This window comes from Pungitius pungitius, chromosome 3 (genome assembly GCF_949316345.1).
Source record: "Pungitius pungitius chromosome 3, fPunPun2.1, whole genome shotgun sequence".
Lineage (NCBI taxonomy): Eukaryota > Metazoa > Chordata > Actinopteri > Perciformes > Gasterosteidae > Pungitius > Pungitius pungitius.
This window is the reverse complement of record NC_084902.1, coordinates 25,430,156-25,449,268: the sequence shown is the minus strand read 5'-3', so window position 1 is coordinate 25,449,268 and position 19,113 is coordinate 25,430,156. Positions and strand designations below refer to the sequence as shown.

Here is a 19,113-nt window from a genome sequence, read left to right as displayed (position 1 = left end):
GAATTACCGTCTCTTAATGAGGCAGCGAGGCAGTGAAAGCATGGCCGTCCCAAGTTTGTTTCAAACCGACGGAAGATTTTATGATTGAGAGGTGCAAACTAATTGGATTCCTGACTGGCTGTCTGGATAAAATTGCTCGACTATCAAAGAAGGATTGCAAAGGTGGAGAGAAAATGCAGTGTTTTAAAAAAAAAAAATGATACACCTGAGAGAAGGGGGAAAAATCCAGAATGTGAGAGAAGAAAGTGGGAGACAGAAAACTACAGGTGCACACGCCAAAACTTTCCAAGAACGACATCATTAGGAGAGTGATTGCCCGTGCCTTTGGGTTTTAATAGTGCCTGATCAATAAACCAAATTGTTCTTCACTAAACCCTCTGGTGCCTTGTTGCTAGCAAAAGATTAGAATGCGAGTCTGGAGCATACGTAACAAGTGACTGATTGACCTAAAAGGCAATAAAAAGACAAAATGAGGGGGTCTCAAGAAGAAGTGTCGGGAGGCGGCGCGAGGCCAGGGGAGTCCTGATAAGGAGCTGAGCCAGACCCCGTACTCATTAAGGAGCCCATATGAGTCTCGGCTCGTGTGGGAGGAAGGATAAGCCACGACTGTTGTTTGTTGGTTTTTCTTGCAAGAAGCTACATTGTGCATGTAGTAGTGTGGAGCCCTGGGAGCCGCAAGGTTGGAGGTTCAAAATGTAACGCATGGGTTATAATGCAATGTCAGTGGCTTTGGATAAAAGCGTAAGCTATGTAACGTCTTATCGTGGCCATTAGGTATGCGACGTTGGGTTGTACTATGATTGGGATAAATGTCGTCTAAATCCCAGACATGTCAGCAGGGAAGAATGCTCTGATTTGATATAATGCACAAACGCCACGCTCACAAATGTGTGCTGCTTTCTTAGAAAACAGCCCTTTAGGAATGAAAATAAATATAAGAGACAAAAACACCCACAGCTTGATTGTATATTGATCTTTCCAAAGCACAATGGCTGCAGTTGAGCATCGCAACGTGTTCTGCAACATTTTCACGGCCGATTCATGGACACGACTACTGCAGTGGCTTGTACATTGATAAAATTAGTAGATGGCGAACTTTAATTTGGAGATTGCTCTATGGAAGTCCTGACATTAGCGCATAACAACTGCCAACATTTCCTTTATTTTATTATTTTGATTATTATTTTGATTTTAAAGTTGAAAAGGAACTAGAAGTGAGAGGTACAATGTAATAAATGGACATAATGTATTTCTTGGGCTTCCTAAAGCCAGACAAGAGGCCACAGAAGTATTAAAATACGGCAAAGCGAGCGATTATAACAAATTGGTACGTCTCCTTGAAATATTTTGTTCTTTTAAACAAGCACATACCACGTGTAAGCAAACAGAAGTTCAGTAGTCCATAACATCAATGACATTTCTATAGGGTGTTTTTTTTCCTAAGACCTAACAGTGGCATCTGCTGGCCGTATTTAGGAATGAGTTTGCACATCCAGCCAGAAAGATGCATGAAGAGTTGATGAGAAACGAGCTTGTAATGGCTTAGCAAATGTATGCATGAGCACGCAAATATGTTATCCTACCACAACATAACTATATTACCTGTTGATTAATTAGTTTAAATAGTCTGGGTGTGGAAACAATAGATTCATCTAATTAGGCCCAATCACTGACTCGGGGCTGCCACCTGGTGACACAAAAACCCCCTTTAATCTCCCCAGTGAGCTGCGTGTGAGGACTTCCCGCTGTTTGAGGCCCCATCGTCCTCGCTGAGCTCCAACCGTTTGACGCCTTCCCCGGGGAGCGCGGCGGAGGCCGAGCAGGCGCTACAGACCGGTGAGTGACCCTCTCGCACCGGACCTGGTGACGGTGTGAGAGCGAGCGCCTCCCCTCTCCTTCAGCGCTGTTCGGTGTGTGTGTCATTGTGGTCGTGGTGCTTCTAGAGGAAAGCGGTGGTACGCACCGGCTGCACGTGACCCAAGCTGCTGTGTTGGGCCCCTAATGTAAGGTCAAGGTTTCATCCAACGTACTTTGGAACCTCAAGGTTTTTGTTTTACACCCTGCAGGTGAGTCCAGTGTCACATGTGCTTTGCTGAAGCTGTATTTTGCTGTTGGTTCCATGTGGTGTCTCTGTCTCTGGCTCATTCATTGTATTTTTGTTTCTCAATTGCATGCGCTGGCTGCAGGTTTCTGTCGGTAGAAAGGGTATTTTGTTGTTGGTTTGGCCCTCAGTGGTGGGACGTTGTTCCTCTAGTTAAATGACAACATTTAAGTTAAAGTTTCTCTTTTACTCGAGAAAATATTGACTGACCTACTTTTTACATTAATTTCCAATTGTCATTCCATTCCTCGAAATGGTCTATCAGAATTTCATTTTCAGAACGTACTCGTTGGACCCAGTAACCCAACAGTTGGGCATCTTTATTGAGTCTTTTCTTTGTTTCCAAAAGTCAGTTCCATTTCCCACATCCCCTCCCGAGGGAGACCGTAGCATTGCTGCTGCTCCTGCTGAAATGCCACGTTGTCCCCAGTTAGCTTCAGATGCATCCGCAAGTTTGTCCTCCACCCACGCACACTGCACATCAAGACCGCGAGGGCCTCCAGCCGACAGGCACAGCCCCCCCCCGCAGGGAGTTTTTCTTTTTTTTGGAGTCTCCCTCTCTCCCTCCCTCTATGCCGTGGCTATATTGTGTCCTCTGGGGACGACAGAGCCTCCAGACTGCCCACACCAGTGCGGTTGCAGTGGTAGCAACGCAAAAGCAGGACAATGCTCCCCGAAGGGAGAGTGAAGTGGTCTTGTGAAGGAAGGCGTCTTGCTCGAGTATACATGGGGCCTGGGGTCTCTACGCTGCAAGAGCCTCCCAGTTCTAATGTGTGAATATATAGTAGTAGTAGTAGTAGTACGCCGCTGCGTGAGCAGTGAGCACACTTAGCTACTGAACTTGGCAAAAAATTGGATTACGTTTAATGGAAAAAGGGTATGATTTAGGTCCGGGTGATTTTCATTTTTCATTGTAATTTAAGTATGTGCGGTTTGTTTGACAACCGGAAGGCAGCCCTCCCTTTTACAGCAGGCCAACAAGGAATTCATTATTTCGTGAATACGGAAAGTTGACTCTGAGGCGAAGTGTTCAGAAGATAATTGCTCTCTGTGGACATCCGCGTATCAAGAAATGACACGATTCATGCTCGGCTGACTCCCTTTTACAGAACAGATGGCTTAATATTATGACTCTGGGTTTGAGACGGTGCGCATGCAATGAGTTTAATTGTCTTGTGGATCTAAGGCTGTGCAACCGCTTCCCATGAAACCCTCCACAATTTGTAGTTTGTTTGGATGTGCTACGGAACAAAAGTTATTAACAATGGTAAATGCATTGGGTCTTACAGCAGCAGGTCCAAGAGAGCAGCACTAACGACAGTATCAGTGCTTTTGACTTCAATATCACACATCTTGCCAAACCATCTTCAGCACATCATCACCTCCATTATCTGCAGATGCTGACCCGTAAGCTGCCTTTGTGTTCTTTTCATTGTTTGCTCAGTGGAAAGCTGGCTTAACCGAGCTCAGACCAGTGAACCGCGGCAATAACCCACACTCACACACACCGAGCCTCAGCCCCCCCCCCCCCCGGCCGCCTGGATGATGCCCGGCGTGTCTGATCGATCGCAGAATCCTGAACAATGACAAGATAAGCATGTGGCAATGAACTACAGTAAATCCTGAAGGCTGAAAAGACCTTGAGGGCACAAGAGCGCCACGAGTTGAAGTCACGTCCTTTGACATATATTCTCAAATGAACTGGCTAGTTATATTCTCAATCCCTAAAGTTGGATGATAATTACCGATATATATATATATTTTTTTTTGTCTTGTGATCCGTTGTTATTGTAACCAACTTGTTGGTCAATGGAGAAGTAGGACCTGTTTTTCTACCCTCGTCACTCTCACGCCACTGTTTCGCCTCGCTAGATAAAGAATTGCACACTTTGACGTGAAAAGGGAGCAGACGTTTATTTTTGACCTTTTCAATGACTCCTCTCGGACCGCGGTGATGCAAGCGCCCGCGTCCCACTTTCCATCAAAGTGTCCACAGAGACGGCACAAATAACACCACGTCATCAAGCTCAAATGGAAACATTAAATTAGGCAGTATATATTTATCGGGTACAATGAAAACGTACAGTTCAATGAACGGCCAAGGAAAGACAGAATTTGACGTCGTACTTTTTGAAGTGTACCAGGTACTGAAACGAACTTTACCAACCAGATGTTTGCATTCACACTGTTGAACAATATCAACTATAGAACAATATTGAACTATACTATTTATTACTGACAATATCCCTTTGGGAGGTTTTGTTGATATGGGCGTGACCTTTTTGGAGTGCCTTTTGTCCCTTATTTTTCCCTTTTAAATGGCGAGCCAATGAGTGAAGAGTGATGTACTGACATCATTAATGTGCAACTGGTCTTCCAGAAGGTGATGCTGCGTGTGGGTTTGATTTTCACAAGCCCTCCGAGTAAACATGACGTGACATGTTTTAATAAAGGGAAGACACTCTTTGTTGGATGCAAATCAATTTAGTATTGGCACACCATCACAAATATGTCCCGCTAAGAAGGAATCATACTCTATTGTGCATTTCATCCCTTAATAAAACAAACGACTGTAATTCAACTCGTATAGAATGTATGACACACAATCCTAATGGCTGGCAAAAAGATAAAGGTGAGTTTGACAAATAAGTCAAACAGAACACAGCACTTTGTATGTTAATTTCACCACAATACATTTGAAGCTACAAAAAGCATGAATAACGTGAGCAATGTACCAAAACAAGGTCTACATTTAAGGGGATCCTGCATTTAATAACCACATGATTCTATATCCTCTGTCATCAGGTTTTTAAAAAATAATTCCGCATTTATTTAAAGACATCTGAACAGACAGCAACAGCTACTTTGGTTCCTTTTTAACGAATGAGGGAAAGATAAGGGGGAGGTCTGTGATGAATTTACGAAATATACATCATTCTGCTCAGTCCAAACAGTTGGTTCACACTGGTGGTGGGTGGGTGGGGGGGTGTGTGTGTGCAGTGTTAGGTGTATGTGTGTACTTTCAGGGGTTTTCAAAGTGCTATTAAGTTAGTATCAACAAAAAAAAAGAAGAAAATTAGAAATTGCTTTGTGGCTTGTTTTCCTGTTACCGTGGTGCCAATGCGCCCGTCATTGCCCAAAGTGCATGAGAGTATCAACTTGTGCCTCACATCTGTCCGTTCGTGGTGGTTTCTTCTGGATGGACCGGCTTCCTGTCAACCACCTTGAAAAAGGTCTGTCACTCGCCGTCGAAGACGACATGAACCAGCGCCACGTCGTCTTCAAAACATTTTTAGACACACCCAACATCTTATTTTTCTTTAAAAAGCTGCATTAGGTAATTTCGCAACAATGGTCGCAAATATTTAGACACGTTTGAGTCGCAAGCTGCTGTTTATATTTTTGTACTAATTAAGCAAAGAATGTCCAGAATTTAGGCAAAAGGAGCGGATTTGAACACATTCAAAAGGATGGGATGCTGACAGATGATCCCAAACGTGCCCCAGTGCAGCTTTAAGATAATTAAGACCAGTTCATGCCGATCGATCCCCGTCCGTCCGCCCGCTTCTCAGTTTTCGGGCTCCAGCCCCTCCAGGTGGTCGGGGATGGGCAGCCCGGTGAGGATCGTCAGACACTTGTTCCACACGTTGAACACGGGACACACGGGCTGGGCGAAGGCCACGTGGAAGGTGTGCAGGTGCTGCGAGCTCACGGCGTCGTAGAAGGTCACGTCGCCGGCGTCGTAGTCGAGCAGGACGCCGACGCGCCGCAGGTGGGGCGAGGGCTCGATGGCCAGCTCCTTGCTGTTGTGGCGGGCCACCCAGGAGTTGTTGCAGCGGCAGAGCACCCAGGAGGCCGCGTTCTTGCCGATCCACTCGTGCTTGGGGGCCGACTTGTAGGCTATGCCCACGGCGTACCTGGCGGGAGGAGCGGAGACGTTTGGACACCCCGCGACTCAGCATTTGTGTGTGGGGGGGGGGCGGCGACACTCACCACGTGCTCCCTCCGATCAGAGCCTCCCAGTAGTGACGGCCGCTGTCGATGTAGACGTTCCCCACCACGCCGTAGCTGCTCTGGCTGGTGAAGCGCTCCTGGCTGTGGCCTTTCTTGGATGTGGTCTCGTCCCGCTCCACCGTCAGATTGTCGTGGGACACCTTCAGCTTCTTGTGGGCCGATTTGGGGTCCAACTTGAAGGGCTGGCCTGGTTGGACGAGAAGACACTCTTTACAACGTGGCTGGTTGTTAAAACCATCAAAAATAATTGGGCTTGGTGCTCACTGTTGGTCTTCAGCGTCCCCGGTTCGCTGCTCCGGCTTCCCGCTTGGTTGATGGCCTTGACGACAAAGATGTACTTTGTGCCGCTCTGCAGGCCGTGCACCGTGTAGTGGTTCTGCTTGATGTTGGGGACAATCATCCAGCTCTCCAGTGAGTTGCACAAACCTAAAGGGGGAGGGTCAATGCAATGAGAAATGCTGTTTTTGCCGGTTTATTGGTTTATTGTACAATGAATGCATTCATACCAGATATAATTAATTTGAATCGTCTGGATAAGTCACAAGTAAAACCCCCTCATAGAAGAAAAATGGTCGAGTTGACGGTTTCCTGGAGAGGAGTGAAGTCCGGCACAGCCGCGCGAACGGATAGCGTCCGAAAGCGTCGGTCGTGTGTGATCCTGCGGCGGCGGGGACAGGGGAGTGTGAAAAGGCCCGAGAAGAAGCCATTCACACCTCGACGGCTTCATAGCGGCGCAGCGCTCCGTCTCGGGCATGTGTGTTTATTCAATCGTACTGCAGTGCCGCAGCCTCACACTCCCGGGGCGTGCAAGTGTGTACTTCCGCGGCCACACAGAAGTGAAATTAATCTCTCGAAACAATTGCCGTCTGGTCTCTTTTGAATGTTATAGTGTCCCGTGGATACGCGGCCCCCACCTTGTTGTGCTTAAGAAGCAACAATAACAACAATTTGATATTTTCTATTGCTTGTCCATCTAGTGAAGCCTATGCAGTACAATTTACGAAAGCATCCAATATTTGTAACCGTGGAGGGCGAATACGAGGCATGCTATTTGCTCTGCTTCAATGACGCCAGTAAAAACACCTCTAAGAGTGGGGATTAATGAACATCTTCTGAATGTGCATTTATTATCATCACGGGCTCACTGGAAACTATGAAACTATGAAATGCTTCCTGTATACACTTCAAGTAAATCCATTAAAATCTAACACACAGAAGCAGAGAATATCTCATTTAAGCACTCACGGCCTACTGATTCAGAAGACTGTAACACGTACGCTTGCGTCAAGCGTGTTTTTCTCCACGTGTCTTTTATTGAATCAACATCAGTGCACTTTTGCTTCTTGATTCATCCAAAGTTGCACTGCGGGGGGGGGGAACTTTGTAGCGTGCGACTCGGCTGCCAATAGCGACACCTCCGTCATTATCGGATGTGAAAAACAGGAGGTGAGAGAAATCCCGGCGTCTCGGCGAACAGGAGGGGACAGCCGTGTGAAAGGAGGAGGGCAAATGAATGTCACATCAGCTCGACGGCTGTCTGCTCTGAACGCGCTCTGAAGTCATTCGGGCAAGAAGGAGAGGAATACGGACTCTGTCGTTGCCACCTTTTCTGAGCTCGGTGCCCCCGCTGACGTGGAGACCCCAAGTGAATTCTCTGCCGCGTCCCGTTCCCCCTTCACCCGTCACACGCTACTGTCCCTTGAGCTGCGACAACCTCCGAGAGCGATCGTAGCATGAAGGCCAGAGGCTTCACTTTGGAGGTTACACTTCCAACGACTATCTTGGCTTTTAGAAAAGCACTTCAGCTCCCGACCGCCGAAGGGGAGCCGGTGGCGACCTGTGGAGCAGCGCGATTGTACCTGAGCGGGTTTCTAAGCTCTCAAGACGTTTGGCCATCTTAATGTCTCGGGACATTTACGTTCTAGGGTTTTTTTCTAAATCAACTAATTTAACCTTGATTTGAGTGCTTGGTGCCCTTTGTTGGTATGTCCTGGTTGTATTGAATATGTTTTTTTAGTGAACCCTTTTCTATTAGTAGATTTTGCACATGCAAACCAAAGACTTCTGGGAGGGGTTCTTTTTCTCTCAGCAGCTACTTGATCCATCCATCCAGCCCGCATCAGTTACTTCTTCTTTATCTCTTGCACGCTATTTTTATAGTAATTTTTTCTTTCACCATTTTTCTGGTCGGGGCACGGGAAGATGAAATCACTGTTTCGAATCTTCCCCACAACACCGAGAAAAGCCACTAAAAAGCCACAATTTAAAAAAACAGCATAAAACAAACCTGATATTGCATTTATTCCCTGTCTAATCAGCAGCACTTTAGTTACTACTTACTGGCAATGTTAGACTGCCCAGTGAAGATGGCGTACTGGAGCTCATAGGACACCACGGTGAACTCGTCGTCAGACGTCCAGTGCACAGAGATGGTGTCATACGACGCGGTGCACAGCTCCTCCCTTATGCACGGAGCGCTTGGAGCTGCAGAGCGGCACGGGAAAAGGAAAAGTCATACAACACGGTCCAGTCGAGCCGTAACAATGACTGAATGAAATTGATATTTCTGAATATGATAACACAGATGCAATTTGTTATAGCAAAGGGAAGCCCCAATTAACCCCGTACTAGTTCATTGGGTTCTGTTTATGAGTAAAGGGTTCATTACACACAGAAATGAAGATGTTCTTTCCATTAGGTTGAGCATTAAAAGCAATGCCGAGGAGAAATAATAATATACTCACATGAAAAGCGGCTCACGTTAACACAGCTACCCTTTTAGCAGTAACAAATGTGAGTTGTTATGTAACCAGATACGGCAGATTGGCTTTTACACTTGTGTATGCTCTTTTATGATATGGTTCTCCGCCTTTTTTTTCTTTTTTTTTGTTGTAATTTACAAAGCCCTTGGTTGAAAGAGATCGGACCGGGGTAAAAAACGAGGGTACAAAGATGCAGCATAGCTTGATTGAAAAGCCTCGTCCCATGCCCCCCCCCCCCCCCCCCCCCCCCCCCCCAACCGTTGTGCCCGCGAGTGGCTGTGCATAGTGGAGTGATTCAGACTGATTCACTTAGTGGAAAGGCCCTGCAGCAGAGCCCTCATGCGTCGCACAGAGGAAATATGAGCCAGCCATTTTCACAGGCCTTCGCATCCACTACACATGATGCCTTGTTTTGGTCCCCTGCGCGCTCCCAGCTCGCACGACGGGTCCATCCAAATGGGATATTGAAAAAGGAATGCTCAAAATGTATTTTGGGGTTAATGTACTGGGGACTGCTTCTCCCAAACACAGGGTTTGAAGACAGCAGAGAGTTCAAAGGGATAAATTAGGTAAAATTCTACCTGCAATAGAGTTGTAATCAAAGGCAGTGAAGATCTGAAGGGCAACACACGCTTTGTCATTTAAGACAATAAACATTGAGCATTCCGTGCAAATTGAAACTCTTACTGATTTAGACATTATATGTGTTAAATCCAAAACAACAAGGTTTACCTGTGAGGTAATCCAGATTCTCCAGCAACTTCTTCTCCCTGGTGAAGTCCAGGGCCACCGTGTCAAAGGTGTCCGTTAGGTGTATCTCAGGAATCAGCACTTGGGTGGATGCATTCGCCATGGAAACCCTAGATGATTCGCAATCAAAACGGTAACAGGCCGTCATACTTTTATTTTGTATTAGAACCGAGGATCTGTGTCATTATTAACCAGCTACTCCAAGTTGTTGGAACAAGTTAATTTGGCATATTAAATAGTGAGACTGCAAATGAGAAGCTGATGGAAACCCTTCTGGTTATGCATATATCGGAATACCAGATTTTCCACAAAATTTCCAAATAATTCAGAAAGCTTGAGTAGTAAGTCTGCTGTTGGAGAAAGCCAACATCTATGGAGGCCTCCTTTGGTCCTGGACATCGTTGGACCAAACTGTACAACTCCAACCCGCGACAAGAGAGCAAATTCTGACCTCTCGTTGATGCTCTTTGCGGTCTGCAGGAAGCGAGCGTGGTCGGTTTCCTTGAGCGTCTGATCGGCCTGCGTGATGAGGGCGGAGGACCTCTCGATGCACTGCTTGCAGTTGGAGATCTGTTGGGCGAGCTTCCGGATCCTTTGCGCCTGGGAACGGGTGGGAAAAGAGAGGCCTGAGAACCGTACCATCGCTAGAATGCATGTAGCCACCTGCAGCCAGGTTGGAATGGTGCCGACCATTCGGGGATTAGACATGGCAGGGAGACGGATGTTAACATTTATAGTTAGCCAGACATGTAAAAAGGTCAAATCTGGCAGCCACTGATGCACATAGTCGAGTATTTCTTCATTCTTTTCTTAATTGGCATGAACACCCAGGACTGTGGATTCTAGCAAAGGGCCTGAGCGTGTCTGTCTGTGCTCTGAGTTTCTGTCACTGGAAGCTGATCTGTTTTGGCCTCCCTCCTCGGTTTAGTTCAGTGGCCATTGTGAGTTTTTTTTTTTTTTTTTTTACTGTGAAGATGAATGAACCCGACTCTTCAAGGTGAACTTTCTCTCTCTCTCTCTCTCTCTCTACGGCGTAGAGAAACCACGGGTGTCATTCTGCTACTGAACTGAAAGTTAATTATTTTGAGAGAAAGAAAGAGAGAGGCTTATCCCTGTGGTGCCTGCCAGCACCACATTCTTGAGGCATTTCAGCGAATTTTACCGCACGCAAATCTGGGATTTGATATCCCCTCGTTTGCCCCACAGTTTCATCCGCTCTCTATGAGCAGAGATGTTAGGAGACAGATTGAGGTCAGTGACTGGATTGAGGTTAAAGAACATTTCATGAGCAGTCTGGCTGGTAAAGATCGAAAATAAAAAAAATCTGTCCAAGCCCATTAAAGTTGGCAAAGTCGTCATTTTGTTCAGAAATAAAGAGGGCTAAAGGACACTTTTTCTCAGAACGAGCACAAAACCAAACATCTCTTTAACTTTTTTTTTTTTCCTGCCCTCTCTGACACAATCCTCAAAGCTAAAAGCGTACATAACACGGTGAGAAAAAAAATAAAACCCTGGTGGGATCCAAGTTTTATTAGAGAGCTTTAAAAAAAAAATGATCTGGGTTGAGTACGCGTGGGCTCCCATATGCTCTGGGATCTACTCCTGGCCAGTCAAAGGGAATTTTCCGTCTGTTCGAAATTTGTTGACGAGGGTTTCCGTTTGAGACAGCTGCACAACGTCTGCTCGAAATAAAAGATCACGTAGCTCTAACCAAATATTTAATTGGACAGAATTCTAGCTTGATGTGTTGTCACTGTTTTTACGTATTGATGGGTAAGGGTAGTGACATGGGGACACTGTAGGCATGCAGCAATCAAGTTTTTTCCAACCCATTAGTAGCTACAATATCTTGCCATCGCGCTGCAATAAGGAGAGAGCACTACGCTGTTTGTGGAGGAGCAAAAAAACATCTCTGTTCATTCCCTGAGTGCCACTCGGCGGATGTGGGGTGGAAAAGGCAAAACGAAAATAAACGGCATCTGCTGTCACACTCGCCCCCCTCCCCCCCTCCGCTGAGCGTTGGCCTCACCTTCCCCTCCTTGATCTTGTTGCCGATGATCTGCCTCCTCTGCTGGATGATCTCGATCAGCACGTCGCACTCCTCCAGCAGCTTGCCCTCCTGGCGGGACGCGTTCACCTGTGGGCCGAGTCACACAGAGAGATTGATGGAAGGTGGGCGTGTCAATATATAGATATACACAGAGCGCTATGGGCGAAAGGGTATTTAAATCATGTCAGCTGAGGGACAGCGTGTCATTTCCATCCATCAGCCGGCCCTCCGTGCTGAAGAACAACACTTATTGTTATCTACCATATTGCCTCCTGCTAACTCCGAGTGTCGAGCGGAATAGTAAAAGACGGCGGGCTCTGCGGCTGCAGCATACCCGACACTCAGCGGCGCGCTGAGCACCCGCTCTGCGTCTTACATCAGGACCTCGGTAGAATTCAGTGTGTTGATTTCAAATGGAGAAATGAGTGAACACGGGCATGGCCTTGTAAGCAGCCAATGAGTGACCCTCTGTCCACGGTGGCCTTTTTCAATTCAGGAAACTCAACATTGGGTTCAGACGTCTGCCTCGGAGCTCAGAGCCAAACACGGATGGCAAATAAACCGAGGGAAAATAATAGAATTTAGCTGGAAGGTGTTTGGGAAGGCGCGGTTGACTCGGCAAACGGCTCCCAGCCGACGTGTTTCACTCACCTGGAACCCTTTTGGAGCCCATAAAAAGGGTTCAACTCCACTCTGAGAGGGCGTGTCGCAATGTAACGCGTGCTCTTTCAATAAGGTCGACACACCCCCCCCCCCACCCCGTGCTGCTTTCAGCACCTTGTAAAGCGACAGCACCGGGGCCTCTGAAAGGGAAGTCCCGCCGTAAGCGTTGCCAACCGGTTATTGCAAACACACGCGCATCTCCTTCTCAATAGCATCCTCCTGAGCGGCAGTCATGTGCTGTTCTGGACACCCCCCCCCCCCCCTTCCGTGCCTTTACTAACGCCCCTAAATGGTCCATTCCACCTCACCGTGACGGCTCCAGGTGGAAACTGCTCTCCCTGTGAAACGCTCGTATACACGCACCCTTTGTGCACCAATTAGTGCACTTTGTCCTACTCTGAATGTGGTGGGATATTCACCGAATTGGACCAAAAAGTTCAACTTTGTTGCATGGCGAGTTGTTTCCGACTCATCTGCTCGACAACAGTAAAGCCGAGCCTCCAAGTCCTCCAAAATTGCTCTTCTGAGCGGAGCGACAGCCCACAATGCCTGCAGGAGGCGCACGCGTCGTCACACAAGCATTGCAGTAAGAAAACGTTGGCACACACACACAGGACATCACACAACATGTAAAGATGGCTAACATCTAATGACTGTGGGCTTAGCCCTTCGGAGCAGACGAGCGGTATGACAGATTGCATTCTGGGAGGGACATTAAGTGAATCATAAGCCACAGAACCAAGCACACACACACACACCCAAAAGACAACTTGGACCTGGAGGATATTTAAACATTCCGAAAGGCAACTGTCATTGGGGGGAGGTTCCTAAATTGTTTTATTTTGCGCCTTTTGCTACGCATTCATTTTTCCTCGCTTTGATTAGTTTTTACCTTATCAAATTCCTCAAACCAAGCCATCTGCTTCATGTGATCCCTCCTTTTGGACATTCAAAAAGGGCAAGAGAACAGCGCGACATAACACTCCAACTATTGACCCCAAGCATCTTGACTCCATTAGTTGACATGTGGCTGTCTGCAGAAGAATGGTGCTATTTGACGCAATGCAGTGCAAGGAGCTTTGAATAGCGGGCGAGGTTAAACCACGGCTCAAATAAGTCATCATCTCCTTTAAGAGATTCATGAGGCTCTCAGGGCCTTTTCCCGAGAAGCTGTTGAATAGATTCATCTGGTGTGAAATATTCAGAAAGCGCTTTTTCTGTGTGACCCACCTTTTTAAAAAGTATGTTTCAAACGGCAGCTGCTTCATTTATTTAGTTGACATTATTTCCTGCACTTTGAGTAAAATTCCTCAAGCTTACTCACACTGTGGCCCGCTAAAACATACTGAAAACATATGAGCCCAGCACTTAGTCAAAAACAATCCCCTGTCCATGCAGTTCCAGGGGGAGGAGGCGCTCCGCCATTCTTTACAAGCCAAGATGTCGCTGATTTTTAGCCCTGTGGCGTTGTGTTATTCAAAGCTCCTTAGTGGGCCAGTGTGACATGAACGAGCTCAGCACAGCACTGCACTCCGTAAACACACAATCATGCCGGCACTTTATTGCACAAAACCAGATGTTTGACCCAAATAAACGGAAAGGAAGTGAAAGGGAAAGCACGGAGCACCGCAAAGTGGGACATTAAAATAATACAGCACGGCTGCAACTAGCAATTTCCTTTCTAAATTACAAAAAGCATAAGAGTGATTGGTGATTATGTTCTTTCAATCATGACTCCCACACCCACAGATATGCCATTTCCATTTGACAACTAATGGAAAATAGGAATAGTTCATATTTGAACCAGATCATTTTACATTTGATTCACTAAAACGACTATGTCAGAAACGTCTTATTGTCTAATTCACAAATCTCTTCAGCGCTAAAACAACGTTTTATAATTAGATCAAACTGCCACTATGGGGTTTAGCAGCTAACCTTAGCTACATGCCAAGCTAAGGGATACTGATCTCATAAGTCAAGTTACATAAATGTTATATTGACGAGACATTTATATAAGTAAGCTGTGACCACTGGGACTCACCTCTACATGTTGACAAGTCTGGATCATTTTCCCCATAAGAGACTCCAGCTCGTTGTTCCTCTTGATCAAGTTGGTGAGGTTGGAGTCCAGGGCTTGCTGTAGCAAACAAATAAAAAAAAAAAATAAACACAGAGTGAGTCACCAAGTAAAATAACTGGACGGGACACCAACGCAACGAAGCCGAGGAAGTTGGAGGGGGAAAAAAATGCCACAGCTTTTTCCTCCTCAGGATTATCTGCTTAGACTTGCAAAAAAACAAAAAATAGTTATAACAGGACCAAAGGACTAAATGTTTTAAAGTACATGTATTCGGAGCATCAGATCTAGAAGCAATGTTTCCCCATCATCTCCTCTTCCTCCCGGGCACCCCGAGAGGTCGCCCGGTAAACCCCCCCCCCACACACAATCGAAGAGTTCAGCGTCCGACGTACCTCTGAGTGCGGGTGATACCCCTCGTCCCCGTACTGCCTCCTCATCCTGCCCCGCCTGTCGGCGCCGCCAACTAACGGGGAGCTGTGCTGCAGGAGAGGACGCGACTGGGACAGCCGCTCCGCTGAGCAGCGAGCCGAGCGCCAACCCGGCCGAGCGGCAAATTGGGCGTCAAAAGCCTTTACCCAGTGAGAGCACGCCACGGCGCTCTCGGCTAGCAAACCGGTAAACAGGTGACAGCCCGTCAGCATCGTCCCCGAACGCTCCTCCCCCGCTTTTCTCTTGCCGCCCCCTTTTTCTTTTTCCTCTTTTGCTGAGTTTTCATTCGCCCGGGCGCAAGCTGTCTTCTTCACTTCAGGGCCGTCATGTTATTGCCAAATGGAGCGCGCTTAAGCCGCTCGGATGCCACGTCTCCGCTGCCCCATTTAAAAAATGGCCTTAAGAAGTTATGCTTTAACTTGAGGAGTGGTGTGGTTTTTTTTGGCCAAATATTCTATAAGGATTCTTGAATTAAATGTTAAATCCTTAGCTCCAGTTAAAACTGCAATTTCTTTACTGTAAAAGGACGAACTAGCTGGATATTCTTCATTCACTTTAACTTTTTCCAAGCAGACTGTGTAAACAAAGCCGGGTTCCCATGTTTAGTCTAGGATTAAAAAGGATGATTTGATTTGAAATGATTAACCCCCACAGGGAATGTTGAACTAACAGTAAAAACAAAGGCGTTGGGATGTGCAAGTGTGTTTGTGTGTGTGTGCGTTAGCCGGAGTGGCACTACGGGGGCTTAATGGGTGGCCTTAATACGCGGATGACACACAAAAGCAACAGTGGCATAAAGGCCTCCTCAGAGAGACCGTTATCGCCATTATCATCCGCAGAGATAAAAATAAACTAAACCTCTTTCATGGCCATGATGATGATGATGATGATGAGGACAGGGACCACAACAATCTGTCAGCAGCTGCGTCATGTGCGAGTCGCTGTGTGCAGCAGAATTCATGCGTGCGTATGTGCAAAGAGCAAAACGTACATGTAATGATGTCTACACGCGAGCTATTGTTAGCACGCGTAGTCTAAAGGACAAGAAATGCTTTGTGACGTGTACACAGGGCCACAAGGGTTTGAAAGAAAAAGTATCCTGCTGTCAGCCCTCATGCTTTTGTGTGTGCGCGTGTGTACGGATGCAAAGTAATTAAATGACTTTGCATGCATGACAAGACTTGAAAGTAGTGATTAAGACCCATCAACTTGTATTTGCAATGTTTACTGAGTAAACAAGTCCAACGAAAACGTGTCATTTTCTCATTCATACATTAGAGACTCATTTTTGAAATTGGAGGAGTTGCCCCCTGGTGGCCATTAGCAAAAATGCACTTTTGAGACCTTTAAAGGTAGGGTTGCAAAGGGGCGGAAATGGGAATTTTGGCGAATTTTGAAGAAAAAAATTAAAAGTGCCTTTTGCGGTTTTCGGGGTGCATCAAAAAGCGAGAGTAGGGAAATTTATCACACTTCAGCAGGGCTATTGAGACCACACTTCAGCAGGGCTGGGGGGGTTGCTCGGACAATATGGCCGATGGGGGAGTAACCAACACGGCTCGGATTCTTTTTTTTTGCGTAATGGCGTGCTCACGCCGAACGCGTCGCCAGCGTTTTGCGCCACAGGATTACATACAAAGTCCATGCACAGACCCGATGACGTTTTGTTCAACGACACACTGCTATACTAAATATTAAGTAATATAAAGGACGTTTGCACAATGAGAAAGTGTGCTGCTCTTAAAAGAGGCGTTTGGTTGTTCTTGAGCATACGGTGTCCCTCCACCGGACAGTTCCCTCGCCATGGAACTATGATGTGAAGTCCGGTGCCAGGTCTGACCCAACGAGCTATCAAACGGCCAGCACCATGTACCGCTGGAAGCGGCAGTCATCCAGACGCAGTTGTTGTACAAGTCTGTGAAATTCACCGAGCTGTCTGGGCCTACGGATGCTAGTTGGTACAAAAACACTGTTTGATCCGACCTGAGTAGAACTTCCACAACACGTACAGAGTTGCTATGACAAGTACAGAGTCACGTATGAGGCGAGGAAAAAACAATGGCGTCGGGCGCGAATACGCAATACACACTGTTTGGGAGTCAGATGTTGAGGATGTGGACAGTGAGGAGGACGTTGATGAGGTCCAGGAAGAAAACATTTAGAGAAATGAAATGATACAAAAAAATGTTTTTGTTGTTCGAAGAATAAAGTTCTACTCACAAAATATCAAAGTGAATAATGTAATTTTTATTCCAGTTTTTTCCCATATATACCCGTTAATTCCCGTGGAAAGTTTCCAACTTTGAATATTCCCAAAATTTTGCAACCCTAATTAAAGGCAAGTTGTGGCAGTACTCCACTTATGAGAAATACATTTTATTTATCAATGTTTCATATGATATTTTGCAAAGGATCGGACCCTTCAATGGAAAAATGACCACCATGCTGGAAGGGTGTAGTGACCTCCAGTGGTCCTCTCACTTAGCTGCAGTGATGTATGCATGAACTACAGAACACCTCAGTACTCCTGTGACACCAACCCTGCTTGTGGTTTAAATTGGTTTAACTTTGACTTTAAATACATATGGACATGGAAACATAGCCTGCAGTGTCTTTTTAAAGTGGTCCACTCCACACAGTGGTGCTCATGGTCACTTGGCAGCTGTCAAAACTCTTGTGATTAAACAGTTGGAGACGAGGCGTGCGGGGAAATTGCAAATTGCATTCAGAAGGATACGTTTAAACGTATGATTTTGTTTATTGAAGTTTGGTCAGCTGACAAGAGACTCAGCCAGTGCTGTGTTCTTCAGAGGAAGTGCTGGTTTTCCTTCCACAGCATCTGCTTCTGATCACAGGCAAGCTTCTCTGCTGCAGCACTCTCAGATCAGCCTCTTTGACAAGGATCCGCTCTTTTGAAAGCGGAGGCAAAACTTTTGCATATTTCTTCATCACCGTCACCGGGGAAAAGCTGTGTGATTCTTGGTGTTGTCGTTAATGTTCATGTGAGCAAAAAGCGGGGCATGCTGTGAGTGAGCTGTGCAGCAGTGTGGTAAGCGAGGGGATGACGCACACTCACACACTCAACAGGTGATGGAGACAGGTAGACAAGTGAGATGAAAACTCCAGGGGAGCTCCACCTGTTCAAGGTTCGCCGTGACACTGAACAAGGGTGTGTTTCCAGGAGCCCAAACCACCAGGCATTCGTTTTCATATGTGTCAGAGAGCGAGAGGGGCGGATCAGAAACACCTCGCTCACACCAGTGAAGACGGAGACAGAAGGAACAGAGGTGCACGGTTACAGAGCGAGGCGGGGATCAAAGGCAGAGGGAGGAGTCACATCACTGGGGAAGATCTTCTAGCTGCACTCTAATGTGTTTGAGGAAGGTTTTTCATGGTTGTAAAATAAGGTGAACACTGAAGGGCTGCTGATTAAGCCGAATGGATTACCAAATAAAAACGCAACAAATGTAGCATTTGAAACCAAAGCCGGGAAACACACAGAAGGGCCCATCTTTTATCCTCAAGGTACTTTTCTCCCCCCCCCCCCCACAGCCAAGGACTTTGAACGCTATTTCTTGTCATCTTCTCGTCAATTTCCTGCGACGGGGGGATTTTATCTCCCCAAAATGGATGGGTGTTCCCTCAATAACCCCCTCGGCTCTTATCAGGCACCACACCACTGCCGCTAGAAAAAAAGGAAACCATTCCAATCGTCTGCAGTTGTTCATTTTTTTCCCCGGTGCAGAGTGCTGGATCGCTCAAATTTCAGCGGATCAGTTCGAAAAAAGGGATATGCACGAAATGGTCCGGAAAACGACCTAAATGGCTTTGACTTGTCAGACTGCAAAATAAAAGAGAATGGCACCAGATCTGTGTGTGAGGGAGGGAGGGCTTTACATCTTTCAATCGTTTATGTTGCCTGACAGCGGTTTTTGTGCCTGTTCTGTTCCTCCTCTTTACAGAAGTTCCCCCAAAGTTCCCTGTCCCTATGAATTAAAAATCAAACGCGTTGTTTGGCATGAATATTACATGGCGGGTTGTTTTTTTTTTTTGCCCGTGCTAATTAGCTCAGGCCGAAGCCTCAATTTATTCCGCAGTCGGTCGCGTCTCCAGAACCTTCAGCATTTGTGTCTTGGAAGCCTCGATCAAGCGGAAGCTGGTAAACAAATAACAAAAAAGTAACAATTCAATTGCCACATTTTTCTCTGTCTGCAGGTCTGAAAACATTTATGAGACATTACTTGTCTCATAATTGCAGATGAGA

General features: G+C 46.5%; 1 protein-coding gene across 3 annotated transcripts in view; it reads right to left on the bottom strand.

Moving 5' to 3' along the window:
- Positions 1–3,976: 3,976 nt before the first annotated feature.
- LOC119215704 (E3 ubiquitin-protein ligase Midline-1-like) overlaps positions 3,977–19,113 on the bottom strand; it is a 37,309-nt gene continuing 22,172 nt past the window's right edge. For all 3 annotated transcript variants that reach the window (XM_037468099.2, XM_037468090.2, XM_037468107.2), the window contains exons 3-10: positions 14,385–14,480; positions 11,657–11,764; positions 10,079–10,227; positions 9,610–9,737; positions 8,456–8,599; positions 6,380–6,541; positions 6,095–6,302; positions 3,977–6,018 (exon numbers count right to left, since the gene is read on the bottom strand). In XM_037468099.2, coding sequence (XP_037323996.1) covers positions 5,670–6,018; positions 6,095–6,302; positions 6,380–6,541; positions 8,456–8,599; positions 9,610–9,737; positions 10,079–10,227; positions 11,657–11,764; positions 14,385–14,480 — 1,344 coding nt within the window. In that variant the 3' untranslated portion in view covers positions 3,977–5,669. The remainder of the gene's footprint in view (positions 6,019–6,094; positions 6,303–6,379; positions 6,542–8,455; positions 8,600–9,609; positions 9,738–10,078; positions 10,228–11,656; positions 11,765–14,384; positions 14,481–19,113) is intronic.